Source organism: Ammodytes marinus (assembly GCF_949987685.1).
Source record: "Ammodytes marinus genome assembly, chromosome: 16".
Classification (NCBI taxonomy): Eukaryota; Metazoa; Chordata; class Actinopteri; order Uranoscopiformes; family Ammodytidae; genus Ammodytes; species Ammodytes marinus.
This window is the reverse complement of record NC_137220.1, coordinates 15787982-15809191: the sequence shown is the minus strand read 5'-3', so window position 1 is coordinate 15809191 and position 21210 is coordinate 15787982. Positions and strand designations below refer to the sequence as shown.

Below are 21210 nucleotides of genomic sequence, written 5' to 3'. Positions count from 1 at the left end.
ATAACATTTGACTAAATTGGTAAATAGTTAGTTTAGCAGAATTTGATATGTCCCACACATTCTCAAATATATGAATATAATCTAATCTGAAACACATATTTCTACATAACATATTTAAAATAAGTGTCTATTTTTACAAAACATTTATTTTTTGTACCTGACTATCGTTTTTGAAAGTAATGTCAGCTTTAGACGGTTCAGTGATTTCCTGTTATATAATATGCGTGGCAACTGTTAGTGTTTATCTTTCAACGTTTGCACTGCTGCAGACTGAAAGTCTGAAGACAGATGACACATGTCTAATCAAGAAAGAATTGTCATGATCAAGAACACTAGTGCCAAGAGACATTGACATAAATATGGTGATCGGGCGAGGTGACAGGATTACTTCTAATTAATGCTCCCCAATTCGGTATGAAATAACAATTCCTTTATTAATTTTTTTACAAATCAATGTCAATGCACAAGGTCAGGACATTGTCGATGATTTTTTAATATGATGACGTCACTAAAACACTTGTCTTGTACACAAAACCGATGTAGTCACTAATGACTGAATGTCTGTCTAAATCCAACTTAAAACTAACTCCGCCTTTCGTTCCAATGGGAAATATGTTGGACCATTGAGCTGTTAGAAATAGACAAATGGGACGTCACAGATATGGCAAGGCGGTGACTCAAGCAACTGTCAACCAGTCAATGTGACAAAAAGCACGTAAATACGTAAAACCCTTCTATCATTGATCTGTGGCTGTGCAGTGGTCTACGGAGGCAAAGCAGTGGCTCTGGCACCTTTCCAGTTTTCTCATGATTATGAGATCTTTTCTTGTGAATTCTAAAGCCTGATCTTGGAATGTTGGCACTCACCTGCTCTCTCTGTCTCCCTTCCCCATCTAGGGAAGCTAAAGCGCTGGGGAGAAGCTGGGTCCACACAAAGTATAGGTCATAAAGGCTGTCTATGCTCTGCCAACAGGTTGTTTGAACAGACCTTTACAATATATGCTATAGGACAGGAACCGAGAAGAATCTCAAAGTTTTTGTATCACCCCCTGCCTCCCCGCAAATACATAATTTATTAAAGGCACTCTATGTTTCAAGACCACTGTCTCAAAGTCTCCGATCCTATTGTGAATCTCACTTCCATGTCCCCTGGGTTGAGCACTGCTATTCTATAATTCAAATACAGAATGATGCAAACTCGAAACCCAAAGGTGAAATACAGAAAGTGCATAACGTTTTTCCAACATTGTTTTTAATACAGTATGGCAGAAGAGACAAGTGAGGGGTCCCGGGCAATAGGACAGGCAGTGAATACAGAGGTACGGGGGAGAACACAAGGTAGAGGATATAGGAATAAATCAACAGAAATAATGTGAATTGTGGACATGAGAGAGAGGTGGCACTGACTGACATGATTTTTGACTAAATGAAAATATCACGCGGATGAATACGTGAAAAAAAAATATATAGGGCTATTATTAATTTAATTTTAATTTTATTTTTGAGTTGTGTTTTTGATATTAACATCATATTACGCAAATGTAAGTTATCATACAAAAAAAGGAATACAATATTTTGGTCTAGGATAGTTAATCATCTGGGAGGTAATCCGAGGTTAACTGATCACGTCACGTTCACGTCCATGCACAGTGTGTATTGAGTTTATTTTAAAACATTTAGAAATGGGGCTGACCTCAGTTGCCCATGCACTGTGTCTACAGCCTTTTTCAGCCTCGTCTGTGGAAATAAAGATGGCTGGACAAGAGTTCTTCTGCTTCGTTCCTCTCACTGCATTTAAATGCATTCACTATATTACAGAGAAATATGTCTCGTTAAAGAAATAGAACTCCAAGCCCAACCCAGAGGACCCTGCATATTCGATTTTAAATTAATATTTTTATGGAAAATGCATGTGTCTTTCTTGAATAGCTTCTAATTCATCCGACCCAGTGTCTCCAAATTATTTGTTCACACAAAATTCCTCATATTTAGCCTCCTAATTTTCCTCTCAAAGTGCACCAGATTCATGCATTTCACTTTAAAAATTAAAAAATAAATCTCCCGGGGGGGTCATTTCCCCGGACACCCCTAGGAAAGTCTACTGGCTACTATTTTCACCCAGCAGGACATTGGAGGCACTAGCGAAAAAACACAGGGAATGACATTTAACACAATTCAATAATTTGGGCAAGTCTGTCTGCCTATCTTTCTAACTCCACTGCACACTCAGTCACTACTATCCACGCTCAAAGGAAGCAGGATTAAGACACTAGATTAAGATGTTCAAATGTATTTTGAAAAAGCAAAACAAAAACATACCTAGATAAAGATATTAAAATGTTTAAAAATGTTTAAAAATGCACAAAGATGTTTAGAATGTTTCAAAAATATGTTTAAAATGTGTAAAATAGGAACAGAGTTGTTTAAAATGTGTAAAATTATTAAAAGATCTTTCAAAAAACTAATGGATTTAGAAAAAAAAAGTGTATGGGGGGGCTCCGCTTAAATTTGTTCTCTGAGGGGGGGGGCTCACTCTCTCACACTTGGAAAACCCCTGGACTAGACTTTACCACAGAAGCTAAGTGCTTGTAATTGCTGGTAATTCAATAGCAATTACTGAATTTTCCACCCCAAGAGAAAGAAAAAAAAAACACTACCAAATCAGAGGAAAAGTCAATATATTGTATTCTTCACGCAAGGCTTGAGCAGCTTCACTTCACCATGGCAACGTTTTTTTTTTTAGATGGGAGAACATGAAGTCAATGTTGTGGTTGCAGCCCCAGTGGTTGAGGTACAGCAAAGTCTGGACACATCTTGAGTCGTGTACGTAGGCTATAATGTTCCACAGTCAGTGGAAACGGAGGGTGCCTTTTTTTCCTCTGTAAAATATGCGTTGTTGTGCTATGTTTCATAAGTGTTAAGCAAACAAACACTTACACATTGCTCTTGTTGTATTTAACAGAATAGGCCTACTTCATTTTATCCGTCACATGAGGAGATAAATAATCTGGCATGTTTACCACTTGAAAAGAAAGTAATTTACACATTGACATCACTGAGTGGATTACCTTTGCCTTTTTAAATAGCAGTGGTTAAATGTTATCTTTTCCTTTTAAGATAACACATTTTCCCAAGGCTCAATATTCCCACATTTATAATGCACCAAACGGGATGTTGTATTAAAGGGATGGTTCAATATTTTTGAAGTGGGGGTTGTATGGGGTACTTGCACTACATGCATAGTTAGTGTGTGTTACTTTATGTAAATGGCGGTCAGCGCTTTTTTGAGGTACGGCATGAGTTGGTGTAGTGATACATGGCCAAAATACACTTTAAAAAAAGTGCAAATATTAAAAGCTGTCTGCCGGTGCAGTGCATAATATCAGTCCGCAAATCAGCAGTCAAAAATCCAAAATTTTGTGTAAAATTTAACAAATATTTCATTTTTCGATAAGCATTTATTTTAGTGGTGAAAAAAGTTTTTTCGGCTAGCCCCTTCTGCAATAGCAAAACGCTGACTTCTGCTACTGAACTTTCCCTTTAATATTCAGTTTTGTAGATAAAAAGAAAATAACAATGCCTTGATAGCCATGAACATTCATGATGTGTTAACTTTGATGTATTCATCTCTATATCACTTATGCTATGCAGAAGAAAGAAAATCCACAATATATCACTGTGTATTTAAATAGTATGCCTTTTCAGTCCACCTCCTACTAGGAAGTTAGTTCCCCGACGTGTTATCCTATTGAGCCCTGGAAACATTGAGTCACCATTGATACACTCAGCCTTTCTGCCATTGACATGTTTGACCCAGTCAATTATAGGTTATAGTTTTTGATGAGAGGTTATAGATTTTGTTTTTATTGCTTGGTTCTGCCCTCTTTTATAAACAATCTATGGTTCTACCTAATCAAATGTCCTGGGGATGGACATCTTCTGTCTTTCTGACTCTATGGAGCAGCAGAAGTCTCAGACTCACACCACACGTGACATCCATATGTACTATTTGAAGCAGGAGAACAGTCGCCTAGATTGCATCTATTTTAATAATGAATTTTGTTTTACTTTCTTCAGTTTTAGCTTAAATGTTTATCTGAAGTGTCTCTTTAAGGCTTTGTTCCTGTTTAGGTAACCATCTGTGCTGTGGTGAAAAACAGCATCTGTGAGAACATTATTGTGCAACATAACTACCTGTCCATGTCCTTACTTGCTCGATTTCATAGACTGTTCACATTTGCAGCAATGTTATCTCAGTTGTTGCTGTGGAGACTTCTTATCACTCTTTCTTCAAGTTTAATGTGTAAACTAGCCATTGCACGTGTGCAGACAATGTTTTTTCAACTCATGCAAGAGACTTAGTCGGTTCTTCAGAATTTCCTTAATATCAGCTTCACAAAACAAGACATGCGCACCATTGGCCGAACTGCACCAAAAAAACAAACAAACAGACCATCCGCTACTGTGAAAAAAAAAGCTGGTTGTAATTAGAAACTTGCACCACCGTGCAGAAATGAACAAACAAAGATGCTCAAACCCGGGTACAGAACATGCGATCACCTTAACTCAACCTGAACTAGTTCAACAACTAACACCAAACTAAAATACAACCAAATTCCCATTCCTGGTGTCTCTGAAAAGTACACCAGGCTCGTAATATTTCTGCAATTTCTGCAATATTCCAAGCAAGGCTGCAAACTCAGGCAAAACCTAATGTAGTTTGTCAGAAAGGCTGCATACCTTTCTCTGAAGCAACATAGTTTGCAGTGAGGCACAGCGCGGAGGAGTGTACACTGTCTACACTTGCAAAAAACAAACAACCGTAGCAGCAGACTCATAGTCACACCGTAGATGAGCAAACACAACCTGTCAGGACAGAGTGGGTTCAACAGTTTACAGAGAAATGAACGTAATCTGCAGTAGCACCACGTGAAAGTCATTTCAGGAGAGGGTGTAAGACTTGACAGAGGTGTACAAGAGAGAGCATTCCTGATGGAGCTACTTACCCTTTCTCTGTATAAAGGAAGGGTTCACAAAGCTTACCTGGATAGAATGTATTACATTTCACCTTTTTATGGAGCGTAAATAAAACAATGTTAAAAAAACACTTTACAATAAGGGTACATTAATTAACTGTTAGTAAGTTACTGCTATTACCGGTTAGAATATTAAGCATGAACTGTTACTAAGAAGTTGTTAAGTTAATACTTGGATAGCCATTAACTATGCTAAGTTAAAGCATTAACTAAGCGTGATGGTTAGTTGATGCTTAGTTAATGTTTGTTAAGCATTAACTACAAATGAACTCACAGTTATTTAATGTACCCTTGTCAGTGTTAAAAAATGCAGGATTTGCATGATCAGTGGCTGTTTTTATCTTTTCTATTTTTTTTATTAGTACCATTACATGAGCTGAATGTGAATGAACAATACATCTTAAAACACATTTTCTCAGACAAAATGGAAGGAAATGGTAAACCAAACACAACAGTCATTCAATAATAGGAACAAATGTTAAAGCATATTACCATTTATAACATACTGTATGTGTCCCTAATCTTTTCTTTTTTAACCCTGTATTGTAGTTTTACAGATCTGTATTTAATTCTTATTTTTCTATTTTACTTCTCCCTTAAAATAAGCCATTTACAGATTATCACATTATATTAAGTGCAAATTTACACCCCTCCAGTGTTCATATGTTTACAATGAGCTCTCCAGTACAGCATTTTATAGTATGCAAGAGGTCAGTGTAACACATTCTATCGCTTGTCATTATTATTGCATGGGGACACTGCCTCCTTCTGGCCATCAGCAGGAAATGAAGGTTCAAACAAGTAATTTACCGATGAAATTTGCTGCAAAGTTTTAAGGAAAACTGTGTAATATTCAATCAGTGAAAGTCCTCTGACACAGTCTTCCAAGTTCACATTCATTAGTCATGGAAATGATCAGTGAGATTGAGGACGTTTGCTTTCAAAGATCTGTGCCACGGCTTTGCCGAAATAGGCCACACTCTCAAATTGTCACTCAAACCAATTGTTATCTATTTTTAAAAAATTCATATAACAAGCTTCAGCATCACAATTCCCACCATTAGAGGGATCCACTGCAGTTGGACCCTGTTCCCCAACCCCCCCGGTCCATGTGACCGTCCCACCCTAGGAAACTCTCTACTGGAGCGATACCTCCCTACAGAAGGAATCCACAGAGAGCAGTTATAAGGCTCGCCTTTCTGTACCACTATTGCGCTGCTGACATTGTACAGCCCGTGTTGGTCCTCATCCTCCTGTGTTTTGGCAGAGTCCGTTAAGTTAACGCCCCCCTGGAACCAGTGGACTGTGCCACGGGGGTAAACTCCATGGAACCAGCACTTGGCACCAGACTTATCGATGGAGGAGTTGGAACTTCCAAGGCAGTCTGTAAAGATCAAGGAGAGAAAAAATCTAAAAGGAATAGTCCAACACTTTAAATTATTTTAGCTTTTTGCCTTACTCTCCAGCTCAAGAACAGGCGACAGAAACCGTTCCTGTGACGGAGGGAAGCTTTTCTTCACTGGTTTTCTTTCCAGTATGTATTTGATTCTAAAATTATAAAAATTCAAAAAAATATATTGACTGTGCAACATATCAACTGACAAGTACAAAGCACATGTAATGATGTCAGAAAGTTTATCTTTTGACTTGTTGCCCTTTGCCCATTTTTTTTTAAAGATAATTTTTTGTCATTGTTATGCTTTATTAGACAGTTGTGGAGAAATGGCCGTAGAGAGGGGAATGACATGTAGCCTGAAGAGTGAGGCAAAAAACTATAAATTAAAAATGTTGAACTATTCCTTTAAAAAGAAAATATGAAAGGTTTCCCCACCTTGTACTGTAACAACAGTATTGGTACTGTTTGCTCCCTGCAGGGTGTGCACTTTGCAGAGGTAGGTTCCCTGGTCGCGCGGCGTCACGTTGATGAGTTTCAGAGTGAGTATGTTGTGGGGAATGTTTTCACATTGAACCCTAGAGCCAATTCGAAGTTGGCCGTCTTCATATTTACACACTATTTTTTTGTGGGCCAGCCAGGTAAACGATTTAATATCCAACTGGCTCGAGTTGGCCTCGCATCTCAGGTTGACATTTCCTCCACAGCGCGGCGATACCTTGGAAAAGGCCTGTAGCTCCACACCTTGACTGACTGAATGTTCAGAGAGAAGAGAGGAGGAGGAGGTTAAAGAACAACAATTATTGATCTATTTTGGTCAAAGTTTATAATCGTTTATCATTCCCCAGTTCAATATTCAATTGGTTACTATCAGTAGTCTAGGAAAGCAGTCTTTGGGTTACAATTGATTCAGAAATGAGGCTCGCTTTCAGACTTAAAGCTACAGTTCGTAACTTCTGTCGCCCATAAGGGATTCAGAGTAATTCCAATAACGCTGTTGGCACATCTCCATCAGAGATTGGTCAAATAATTTATACCTTGTGCTGTACATCCAGGTTTTTTCTTGACAAAACGCATTTTTGTGGGCACTTCTTAGTATTTTTCTAAGCTCCTGCCCCAATGTTGGGCGGCAACACCAGTTTGTAAATGCTTACATACTGAGAAATTGAGAGGGTTTAGTGGAACTGATAGGCTTAATCAACTTGGTCTCAACTCGAATTGCAATAGCTTGCATGTAGCCACAATTGATATAAATAAAGGTACACACTATAGCTTTAACCTTCCTCTCGTGTTAGGGTCGCCACCGACCCGTTTTGGTTTTCAAATGCATAAAAGAACCACTTACATTTTGTTTATTGCATCAAGATTTCTTGACTTTGTCAGGAACCACTATTTTAACAAAATTAAAAAAATTAAAAATATTTCACTTAATTATAAAATGCTCTGGTGGAAATTATAACACTGGTGGTGTTAGGGTCGTTTTCGACCCGGTTATAAAATAAGATTTAAAAAACAATACTTAGAGCCAAAACTGAAATCATAAGTGCACTGTCAGCCAACACAATGACAGTCAGCTCCTCTCCCAATCATGTGAGCTCTGGGGAGGTTCTCATTTTGACTTGTTTTGCCCTTATACCTGCATAACAGCGAAACAAACAGACGGGCATATCCAGACATGTGAAGTCAATTCAGTATAGAGTTAGTGACTTGCAGAGTGCACATCTCCTATTTGCAGTAGTCAAAAATGAGGAGATATACAGTGAGCCAAGTTCTGGATCATGTTTTTGGTGAAAATGGCCACCTGATTCTAAAAATAAGAGATGTCAGGTCTGCCGAAGCACTAAGGACAGAAAGATAAACATATTGTGCTTCACCTGCAAGAAATATCTCTGCAAAGAACACTAAAAGTGTTGTTCTTTATCACACATCTGTACACACACACATACACATGCACACAGAGACTTTTACTCAGTTTTTTCTTTACTAGTTTTGGAACTAGTAATTGATTTCGATTTGTTTGATTAGTTGATTGGTTGTTGTTTATTTGACCTTACAAATCTATATTTTGTGTTGTGACTTGTTCTGGTTTTCATTGTGTGTTTGTATAATGCTGAAATAAAAGTTTTTTTGCTCTTTTCTAAAATAAATATTTATGGGTCGTAATTGACCAGTAACACCGTAAATGTTAAAAAAGTCAATAATATTAATATGAAAAAATAAATAAAACAAATTTAGTTAAGAAATGTGTTCTCATACCCCTCAGTAATAATCAGGTAACACAACAACCAATTATTTATTTATATGATTCTCTTGAGGTTCATTTTACCATTTTATTTATTGAAATTGAGGCGCATACTGACAAAAAAAAGGCCCAGCCTCCTACACCAAAAATATTAAAAACAATATTTTCATGGATAAGGAAGCCTAACAATGTAACAAAGAGATGAGAAACAAACTGGATGATAGATAATGGTTTTTAGTGTTTTTTTACAGCTGAATTCAGACACGGGTCGAAACCGACCCGCTAACACCATGGATGGTAGCAGAAAGTTAACACAGGAGGAAGGTTAAAATATTGAAATTGTTATAGATTTACCTCAAAGATATTATGAGGACATTTTGGATATTATACACTTAATTGCAGAAAACTAGATCATTGTTAAGCACACAAACTGAAAACAGGGGACAGGTAGCATTGCAAATCAAAAAACAATCTCCCAACAAATTACCCCTGAGCTCACCACTTGATATAACACAGGATGTATTCTTAGTTTGCACTATACTAAAACTGTAGTGTAAAAAAGAAATGAGCAGTGTCAATCTTGTTATCTAACGCTCCGAACAGCCTGTTTACCCCAAAGTGCTGTATGTTTCCCTTGAGTCCCACAATGGGATTAAAGGAGGTTTACCATAGAAAACCTGTCCGTTTTTTCTTCAATCATCAAACAGCGCACGACTATATACAATGGTGATCAGCACATGTTTTTCTGCTCAAGCACATGTTGAAAAAAGCATGCTGTGGTGAACATGTCTTTTCATGCACACACACACAACAAAAAGCCTCACCATTAACGCTGACTGTTGAAGCCAGCCACACGATGGAAACCCAGCCGAAAACACCCCGCGTCTTCACACCAGAGGAGAGACTCATCACTTTCATCTGTATAAAAATCAATATGTTCTCATTAGAGGAACCAGACAAAGGCCACACACAGGGGAGCAGCTAGAGCACATCAAGCCAAGATAACCAAGGTTGTCTGTACTCACCGTGGTGGTTTTCTACCCTAACACACAGCTAAGAAATGGGGTTTCATCCAGTGAAGATTGTTATGACCGCTAAAGTTTAGGTTCAATCCATTCAATGTGGTGACTCTCAAAAGGAAGTTTTGTGAGTAGGAACTTTCCCCCCTGAGTCCTCCCCTGCATTTGGAAAGCAACCTGGAGTCATGTGGTATCAAGTTTTTTACTGAGCGTGAGTAGACATGTCCTGGAATGAATGACTCCTGAGAGAAATCAGGAAGGGACAAAGTCTTCTGCAATAAACAAACATTAAAAGAAAATGTAAGTCACTATTTACATTAAACCAGGTTAGGTCCCCTTTACTCAGCTGAACAATCGGTAACACTTTACAATAAGGTACACAAAATTGTAGTAGCTACTACATACCTACTACATAGATATGTGTTACCTACTACATAGGTTTTTTTTTTGTGCTACCTATGTGTTAGGTAGCACATAGGGTTTTTTTTGTGCTACCTATGTGTCAGGTAGCACATAGGGTTTTTTTTTGTGCTACCTATGTGTTAGGTAGCACATAGGGTTTTTTTTTTTGTGTTACCTACTACATAGGTTTTTTTTTTGTGCTACCTATGTGTTAGGTAGCACAAAAAAAACCTATGTAGTAGGTAACACAAAAAAAAACCCTATGTGCTACCTAACACATAGGTAGCACAAAAAAAAAACCTATGTGCTACCTAACACATAGGTAGCACAAAAAAAAACCTATGTAGTAGGTAACACAATAAAAAAAAACCCTATGTGCTACCTAACACATAGGGTTTTTTTTGTGTGCTACCTAACACATAGGTAGCACAAAAAAAAACCTATGTAGTAGGTAACACAAAAAAAAACCCCTATGTGCTACCTAACACATAGGTAGCACAAAAAAAAACCTATGTGCTACCTAACACATAGGTAGCACAAGAAAAAAACCCTATGTGCTACCTAACACATAGGTAGCACAAAAAAACCCTATGTGCTACCTAACACATAGGTAGCACAAAAAAAAACCTATGTAGTATAACACAATAAAAAAAAACCCTATGTGCTACCTAACACATAGGTGTTTTGTTTGTGCTACCTAACACATAGGTAGCACAAAAAAAAACCTATGTAGTAAGAAATGGGGTTTCATCCAGTGAAGATTGTTATGACCGCTAAAGTTTAGGTTCAATCCACTCAATGTGGTGACTCTCAAAAGGAAGTTTTGTGAGTAGGAACTTTCCCCCCTGAGTCCTCCCCTGCATTTGGAAAGCAACCTGGAGTCATGTGGTATCAAGTTTTTTACTGAGCGTGAGTAGACATGTCCTGGAATGAATGACTCCTGAGAGAAATCAGGAAGGGACAAAGTCTTCTGCAATAAACAAACATTAAAAGAAAATGTAGGTCACTATTTACATTAAACCAGGTTAGGTCCCCTTTACTCAGCTGAACAATCGGTAACACTTTACAATAAGGTACACAAAATTGTAGTAGCTACTACATACCTAATACATAGATATGTGTTACCTACTACATATGTTTTTTTTTGTGCTACCTATGTGTTAGGTAGCACATAGGGGTTTTTTTTGTGCTACCTATGTGTTAGGTAGCACATAGGTTTTTTTTTGTGCTATATGTGTTAGGTAGCACATAGGGGTTTTTTTGTGTTACCTACTACATAGGTTTTTTTTTGTGCTACCTATGTGTTAGGTAGCACATAGGGGTTTTTTTTTTGTGTTACCTACTACATAGGTTTTTTTTTGTGCTACCTATGTGTTAGGTAGCACAAAAAAAAACCTATGTAGTAGGTAACACAAAAAAAAACCCTATGTGCTACCTAACACATAGGTAGCACAAAAAAACCTATGTGCTACCTAACACATAGGTAGCACAAAAAAAACCCATGTGCTACCTAACACATAGGTAGCACAAAAAAAAACCTATGTGCTACCTAACACATAGGTAGCACAAAAAAAAACCCTATGTGCTACCTAACACATAGGTAGCACAAAAAAAACCCCTATGTGCTACCTAACACATAGGTAGCACAAAAAAAAACCTATGTAGTAGGTAACACAATAAAAAAAAACCTATGTGCTACCTAACACATAGGTTTTTTTTTGTGCTACCTAACACATAGGTAGCACAAAAAAAAACCTATGTAGTAGGTAACACAATAAAAAAAAAACCCTATGTGCTACCTAACACATAGGGTTTTTTTTTGTGCTACCTAACACATAGGTAGCACAAAAAAAAACCTATGTAGTAGGTAACACAAAAAAAAAACCCTATGTGCTACCTAACACATAGGGGTTTTTTTTTGTGCTACCTAACACATAGGTAGCACAAAAAAAAACCTATGTAGTAGGTAACACAAAAAAAAAACCCTATGTGCTACCTAACACATAGGTAGCACAAAAAAAAACCTATGTAGTAGGTAACACAATAAAAAAAAACCCTATGTGCTACCTAACACATAGGTTTTTTTTTGTGCTACCTAACACATAGGTAGCACAAAAAAAAACCTATGTAGTAGGTAACACAATAAAAAAAAAACCTATGTGCTACCTAACACATAGGTAGCACAAAAAAAAACCCTATGTGCTACCTAACACATAGGTAGCACAAAAAAAAACCTATGTAGTAGGTAACAGAATAAAAAAAACCCTATGTGCTACCTAACACATAGGTAGCACAAAAAAAACCTATGTAGTAGGTAACACAATAAAAAAAAAACCTATGTGCTACCTAACACATAGGTAGCACAAAAAAAAAAACCTATGTAGTAGGTAACACAAAAAAAAACCCTATGTGCTACCTAACACATAGGTAGCACAAAAAAAACCTATGTGCTACCTAACACATAGGTAGCACAAAAAAAACCCTATGTGCTACCTAACACATAGGTAGCACAAAAAAAACCCTATGTGCTACCTAACACATAGGTAGCACAAATAAAAAACCGTATGTGCTACCTAACACATAGGTAGCACAAAAAAAACCCCTATGTGCTACCTAACACATAGGTAGCACAAAAAAAAACCCTATGTGCTACCTAACACATAGGTAGCACAAAAAAAAACCTATGTAGTAGGTAACACAATAAAAAAAAACCCTATGTGCTACCTAACACATAGGTTTGTTTTTGTGCTACCTAACACATAGGTAGCACAAAAAAAAACTATGTAGTAGGTAACACAAAAAAAAACCATATGTGCTACCTAACACATAGGTAGCACAAAAAAAAACCTATGTGCTACCTAACACATAGGTAGCACAAAAAAAAACCTATGTAGTAGGTAACACAATAAAAAAACCCTATGTGCTACCTAACACAGGGTTTTTTTTGTGCTACCTAACACATAGGTAGCACAAAAAAAAACCTATGTAGTAGGTAACACAAAAAAAAACCCTATGTGCTACCTAACACATAGGTAGCACAAAAAAAAACCTATGTGCTACCTAACACATAGGTAGCACAAAAAAACCCCTATGTAGTAGGTAACACATATCTATGTAGTAGGTATGTAGTAGCTACTACAATTTTGTGTACCTTATTGTAAAGTGTTACCGAACAATCTTCACACATGTGACATGTGTGAAGATTGTGTGACATGTGACATGTCTATGTACAAGGAAATTGTTCTATTTGATTCTACAATTAAAACTCAGTTCCTACATGGATATATTTGAAAGGTTTGCTTGGTCAGTGTTGTTGTTTCCATCAGAATGTGACCCTTGTGTCATGGTCTGTCTTTGTCCTATCTTGTTTTGGTGTTTCCTGTTTTATTTTGGTATGTCTGTCTTGTTCCTCCCCATGTCCTGTCAAGTTTCCCTCCTGTTTGATTACTGCTCCCTCCCCTAATGTGTTACACCTGTGTCTCGTTGTGTCTAGTATATATGCTCCTTGTGTTCCTTGTCTGTGCATTATGGTTTGTTTTGTGAGTCCTTGTCCTTTGTGTTTCCTGGTCCTCCTGGTCCTCTTTTTTGCCTGTTGGCCTTTTTTGAGCTTAATAAATTATTATTTTGCTACGATGTCTTGCGTTTGGGTCCTGCTTGCCTGCCTGTCTGCCACACCGTAACAGAATGCACAGTCCCGAAATGGACTTAGCAGACAGCTTTTTTGAGGTGGAACTTGAGGAGGTAATTTTTACAATTTCTTGCCTCAAGAAAGCCTGGGAGAAGGGCCCCACACTCGACCACCGAGAGGCAGCCTTGACTCTGGCACGTCGAGCTGTGGAGCTACAGCCTTGGCTCAGGGAGTCCCTACCGGAGTGGGCAAAGAACTCTTTAGACCCACCTGAGGTTTGGCCTCCCAGCTACCAGCACAATCCCAAGCCTCTGCCCCCAGTCCCTAGCTTCAAGCCTCTGCCCCCGGTCCCCAGCAGCTTCAAGCCTTTGCGCGTGGTCCCCAGCAGCTTCAAGCCTTTGCCCGTGGTCCCCAGCAGCTTCAAGCCTTTGCGCGTGGTCCCCAGCAGCTTCAAGCCTTTGCGCGTGGTCCCCAGCAGCTTCAAGCCTTTGCCCGTGGTCTCCTGCTTCCAGCTCCAGCCTCCGGCTTCCAGCAGCGAGCTCCAGCCACCGGCAAAAAACGCAGACGTCAAACTGATAATTAAACTTGAATTTTGAAAAAACTCCAGCCAAAGTGAAGAATTTGAAAAAAACTCTGTATTTCTGTATGCTCTGAGGATATGGAAATCTGAGGTTTGAAAAGCACTGCCATCAACTGTTGTATCCATCTGCTGAACACTTTAAAGACTGTATTGGTGGGAAAACACTGTCTAAAAGAGGCTACATCCCAGTACGAAGTGTTTTCACCCTTTGGATATATCCCTTGTTTTACACTTCGGGACAGATGCTACACACCCTGAGGGCTTTTCCTCCAGACTAATTGGATATGAGGCTTTAGCTTCTCTTATCACAAACAGAGCTAGATTGATTGGATTGTAGATAGGCTGCCTGCAGTGTTAGAAAAGTATTCTTTGCTAAGATTGTCTTAACTTTCCCTCCAAATACTTAAAAATGCTCCTTTCCTTTTTTATTAAATTAATTGAAGATAGTGTTTGTCCCGATAAGGGTTTATAAAAAGGACAATCGACCAAAAGGTGTTGTCCTTCAACTTGGGAGTACACACACAGTGCTTTTGTACATTATATTTCATGAGCTTTTCATGTCTTCAATTCATAGGTATCTTTAATGTACGTTATTGGTATACTGTATATTTGAGTGAGAGAGTACAAAGACTGGCATTTCTCTTAATTATAAAGGGTGAAATTAACAAGTGTGAAAGGCTGGGCAAAAAAAAAGATTGCTTAAACAAACACATGTATTTATGTTATACATTTTGACACGTGCACTTTGCTCTTAATGCAGAGAAAAACAAAGTGAGTGACTGTACCTGCTCTGGTACAGTCATTCACACTGGATGTACAGCACACACTTAGGTAGACTTTCTGTGGAACTGTGTTGACTGAAGTGGACATTTTACATACAAATTGACCTAAGATTGCCAGTACATATTTGGTTACATTTTTATATGTCTAAGATGTATAGCTCCACCTGCTGGACCCTGTTTTTTTTAGTTTCTCACATCTTTTAGTTGCTATATGACAAGCACATCTATTTAGACTTTAATGGACCTGAATCTTGATGGAGCTGTATAAATGAACATCAAGACTTTTGCTATGTTCCCAGAACCAATATTAGAGCACCACAAGTGCTATGCCATCACCTTCAGTTACATTAATGTCTGTTTTGCACATTTCTGGCAATGTAAAGCAGACAATCTATCAGTGAGCGGGTCAGGTATGTGCTGAGATCTCATATGAGAAATGAGTTGTCATGTGCAGATGGATAGGGAAATTAGGACTTCAAATGAAAGTTTGTCTTTCAAGTGTTTATAGTTGTATTTATGCATTTAATCAGTGTGTGGCTCAGTGTGGAACCAGCAGTAAATTGAAGTGGCTGCAAGCTGCATGGTTTCTCTTACTGAGACACATCGAATGATGTGGTTCAACATCTGCTCTGAGAAATGAAAGCCAAAGGCAAAGCAGAGAAATAGGCAGTTTAAGCGTTCACAAGTTAGAGAATTGTTGAAATAGTTAGCTTAAAGTATTATGTAAATAGTTGAAACGCCAACATTAAATAACTTAAAGTAATGGGTAAAATGCTAAATAGTTAGCTGAAAAATATTATGTTGAAATAGCTAGGTATATTTAACAAAGTTGTGGCTAACATGATATAGTTACAAGTAATATACACATAATTATAACATCTAAATGGATAGGTACAGATAATCAAATGGTTAAAGTCTCCATGTCTCCAGATCTAAATCCTATTGAGCATCTTTGGGGTATCCTCAAACGGAAGGTGGAGGAGCGTAAGGTCTCTAATGTCCACCAGCTCCGTGATGTTGTCATGAATGAGTGGAAGAGGATTCCAGTGGCAACCTGTGAAGCTCTGGTGAACTCCATGCCCAAGAGGGTTAAGGCAGTGCTGGACAATAATGGTGGCCACTGGCCACACAAACAATTGACACTTTGGGCCCAATTTGGACATTTTCCATTAGGGGTGTACTCACTTTTTTTGCAAACAGTTTAGACATTAATGGCTGTGTCAAGTTATTTTGAGGGGACAGTACATTTACACTGTTATACAAGCTGTACACCGACTACTTTACATTGTATCAAAGAGTCATTTCTTCAGTGCTGTCCCATGAAAAGATATAATGAAATGTGAGGGGTGTACTCACTTTTGTGAGATACTGTATAAATATAGACCATAACATAATAAACAGTCTTAAAACATTTAGTTTCAATTTAATTAACACAATAAAATGTAGCCTATGAGTTCATTTGAAAGGGGCTATGGGGGTAAAGCTACAGTATGTCTGGGAAAACACTGCAGCGTATCAACTCTAACATTGTCCCAACATTGTATATGCTCTTTGTCTTCTTGTGGTCTCTTATACTAGTATCTACATATATTTATATATCTATATATTTTTTTTATAGATTTGCATAAAAGCTACAATGCTAAATGCCTTAGATTTCCTTCCTATTTTGTAATACATAACCTGCTTTTTCCACTCCTGCTTTTTCCCTGGTGTATATTTCCCTGTTAAAAACAAATACAGTGTTTAGTATTAAAGGCAAAACTTTGAGGGCTCTTTGTCCTTGGGCGTCTGCTTCTGCCAATCCTCAGCAAAGTAGAGGGAATCCAAACTAAACAGTGGGAGGGTGAGAGAGATTTGCAGCCAAGGTGAAGACACTCAAGAGACAAGTAGACAGAGGAAGAAAAAGACTAAGTCAGTATGTGTCTGTAGGATAACATGTTGTGGATAATGCACTGGTGGTTGAGAGGTCAATGTGAAGGAGGCGAAGATGTCTAAGAATAAAACATAAGAAGATAATTTCTCGAGTCTGGGGGAAGGCATGAAAAGGGAAGAAAGATGAGAGGAGAAGTATGAGAGCGATACTGAGAGGCTGCTGCTTGTGGCAGTGTACTTGGTTTAACTGTCCAAAGGTGGTATCAGGATACATCTTCTCATCAAACGGATGACAAAAGTGATCTCCGATTCAATGACTACTTTTTTTTGTAACTCTCTCTCTCTCACACACACACACACACACACACACACACACACACACACCCCTCCCACCCACCACTATGTTTCACTGCCGATTGTTTCCAGTCATTCAGTCCTGTAAATTGTCTCTGCATCAGTCATACTGTCATTTTACAGGAGCACTAAGTGAATGTGATCTGACCAGCTCTGCATTTAATGTATTTTAATGTTGGCTGTTGGCAACAGCGGCAACAAAAGGCCCAACATAGCATAGAGGGAAAACAGTTGTCATGGTTACAGAGGATGCTGCCTCTTGCTGTCCTTTAGTAGGACCTGTAGCCTGGACTTTATTTATTCATGTATTATTTGATGTTCACTTTTCTTTCATCTGTATTTCTGAAAAGCCATGAACAACAACAATGCCAGGGAACCGCATTTGTAATTGTGCCTGATTTCAACTAAATTGTTGCATATGCTGACAATGGCACCCTGATTGTCTTATATTTCACAATGTAGCCTATTAAATGTAGCTTTTAAAGTGAAGATAAAACTATTAAATGTAAAAAAAAAATATCTTATTAGCCAATGTTTTTATATGATCAGGAAAGTATGAAGACCGTCACAATAATCCTTAACACTTAAAGAGGACCTATGATACTTTTCGACTTTTATGACCTATAAACGTTGTTATAATGATTTATAGTCATGTTTAACCATACTAGCTTATCAAATAATTACGTACATGCATTTCGACGTATTCCCTGCTGACCGTCTGGGGTTGCTATGCAGAGCACTAACCACTAGGGCATCCGGTCGAGAATTCACTTGTTCAAATTTCCGGGTATCGTGTCGTCACGTACCCGGATGTTTACATGTATGGTAATGCTGCTCAGGCAAGCTCCGGCTGCATGCCCCCACCTTCATGAAAATCTCCCGCTGCTGGAAGGAAGGTAACCAATCACAACGGAGTGGGGTTTGCAGCAGAGGGGGGGAAGGGGCGGAGAAGCTCAAAGCAGTGTGTAGAGAGAGACTGCTGTGCTCGCTAGGGTAAGAGGAAGAGTGTCCCGAAAATCTACATAGTTTTTTGTGATGTGATTCGTGTCAGGTTGCTCTATAGCAGTTTTTAACAAGAAATTAAGACCAGAAAAGTAGTATAATAGGAGATCTTTAAGGAATTCTGTGGGCGGCAGTGGCGAAGTGGGTAGGGAGATCGCCTCTGTAGTGCAAGGTCGGAGGTTTGATTCCCCGCCTACCCGCCACATGTTGAAGTGTCCCTGGGCAAGACACTGAACCCCAAATTGCCCCCGATGTTTCAGAGAGCGCCTTGCATGGCAGCTACTGCCATCGGTGTATGAGTGTATGGGTGAATGTGGTAAAATATGTAAAGTGCAATTGGGGCTGAGAAAATTGGCTAGAAAGTGCTATATAAGTCAAGTCCATTTACCATTTTCTTTTTTTTTATTATTTAAGCATTTTTTCCAACTTTTACAAAAAAAAATTTAAGCCACATATTTAGATTAGAGGCGTTTTTTTCCAACAGGCTACTATCACCTTTGTACTGAGCCCTAAAAGAGCCATGCTTAACATTGGCTTTCGGTGTGTTGTGTGTTCAGTCCGCTAGGTGTCGCTGCTTAGCCGCTGTCTGTCGGCAGGTCCACAGTCGGAGCTGTCCACTGTTCTGAAACCACACAGATCAACTACTGAAAGATGACTACTGCATGCTATTGACATGATTGTGCAGATTTCAAAAAACAAAAAACATTTGGGCTGAATTATTCTACCATATAGTTCATTACCATTATGCTACTCTATTGCTGACGGGCTTAATGCACATTAGTACTGTTTTCATTGTTACCGTCATTTACGACGCTGAAGTTGGCAGCTGATTCGCAGCAGCCGATTCGGCAGTTAAGGAAAAGTTAAGGGATTCTTAAGGAGCAGCGGAGCGACTGATTCTCCGTTGTTTAACCTCCTAAATCGCCGCGGTAAAGCCACATTAATTAGTCTAGATTATCTAAGAGAGTCTAACCATTCTTTAAAAACAGTTTAAAATTGATGTAACCTTTATTAAGTTTGTTTAAAAGAAAGAGAGGGGAGATTTCACTGCTTTTTTTTTGCATCTGGACCACATTAGAACTGGTCCTGATTGAAAACCACTGCACCTAGACTCTTCAAATCCGGACTAGAATATCACAGAGAGGCTATACATTATAGAAAACATAGTTTCTGATTTGTGAAACTTTTATTCTATTTGTGAAAATGCAAAGAATGCACATTTCAATGGTTTTTTGGGGTCCAGACCACATTAGAACTGGTCCTGATTGAAAATCACTGCACCTAGACTCTTCAAATCTGGACTAGAATATCACAGTGAGGCTATAGATTATAGAAAACATAGTTTCTGATTTTTGAAACTTTTTTTCTATTTGTGAAAATGCAAAGAATGCACATTTTAATGGTTTTTAGGGGTCAATGCCGCATTAGAACTGGTCCTGATTGAAAACCATTGCACCTAGACTCTTCAAATCTGGACTAGATTATCACAGTGAGGCTATAGATTATGGAAAATTTAGTTTCTGATTTGTGAAACTTTTATTCTATTTGTGAAAATGCAAAGAATGCACATTTTAATTGATTTTAGGGGTCTAGGCCGGATTAGAATTGGTCCTGATTGAAAACCATTGCACCTAGACTCTTCAAATCTGGACTAGATTATCACAGTGAGGCTATAGATTATAGAAAACCTAGTTTTCGACTTGTGAAACTTTTTTTCTATTTGTGAAAATGAAATAAAGGCACATTTCAAGGTTTTTTTGGGGTCCAGACTGCATTAGAACTGGTCCTGATTGAAAACCACTGCACCTAGACTCTTCAAATCTGGACTAGAATATCACAGTGAGGCTATACATTATAGAAAACATAGTTTTTGATTTGTGAAACTTTTTCTCTATTTGTGAAGATGAAATAAAGGCACATGTCAACGCTTTTTTGGGGTCTAGACCGCATTAGAACTGGTCCTGATTGAAAACCACTGCACCTAGACTCTTCAAATCTGGACTAGAATATCACAGAGAGGCTATACATTATGGAAAACATAGTTTCTGATTTGTGAAACTTTTATTCTATTTGTGAAAATGCAAAGAATGCACATTTTAATGTTTTTTTGGGGTCCAGACCGCATTAGAACTGGTCCTGATTGAAAACCACTGCACCTAGACTCTTCAAATCTCGACTAGATTATCATAGTGAGGCTATACATTATAGAAAACATAGTTTCTGATTTGTGAAACTTTTTTTCTATTTGTGAAAATACAATAAAGATACATTTCAAGGTTTTTTTGGGGTCCAGACTGCATTAGAACTGGTCCTGATTGAAAACCACTGCACCTAGACTCTTCAAATCTGGACTAGAATATCACAGTGAGGCTATAGATTATAGAAAACATAGTTTCTGATTTGTGAAACTTTTACCCTATCTGTGAAAATGCAATAAAGGCACATGTCAACGCTTTTTTGGGGTCTAGACCGCATTAGAACTGGTCCTGATTGAAAACCACTGCACCTAGACTCTTCAAATCTGGACTAGAGTATCACAGTGAGGGTATAGATTATAGAAAACATAGTTTATGATTTGTGAAACCTTTTTTCCATTTGTGAACATGCAATAAAGATACATTTCAAGGTTTTTTTGGGGTCCAGACCGCATTAGAACTGGTCCTGATTGAAAACCACTGCACCTAGACTCTTCAAATCTGGACTAGAATATCACAGTGAGGCTATAGATTATAGAAAACATAGTTTCTGATTTGTGAAACTTTTTTTCTATTTGTAAAAATACAAAGAATGCACATGTTAATGGTTTTTAGGGGTCTAGGCCGCGTTAGAACTGGTCCTGATTGAAAACCACTACACCTAGACTCAACAAGAGAAAGAGCAGGCTGCAGCCTTCACAATCG

At 38.2% G+C, this 21210-nt stretch overlaps 1 protein-coding gene across 1 annotated transcript; it reads right to left on the bottom strand.

Annotated features, from left to right (window-relative positions):
- Window positions 1-1393: 1393 nt before the first annotated feature.
- LOC307262571 (uncharacterized protein) lies at window positions 1394-9842 on the bottom strand. Its single transcript, XM_080043505.1, has 4 exons — window positions 9697-9842; window positions 9496-9589; window positions 6868-7182; window positions 1394-6420 (listed from the first exon to the last, which is right to left on the bottom strand). Exons 2-4 carry the CDS (start codon window positions 9587-9589, stop codon window positions 6062-6064), a joined length of 768 nt encoding a protein of 255 aa, XP_079899631.1. The 5' UTR covers window positions 9697-9842; the 3' UTR covers window positions 1394-6061.
- Window positions 9843-21210: the final 11368 nt, after the last annotated feature.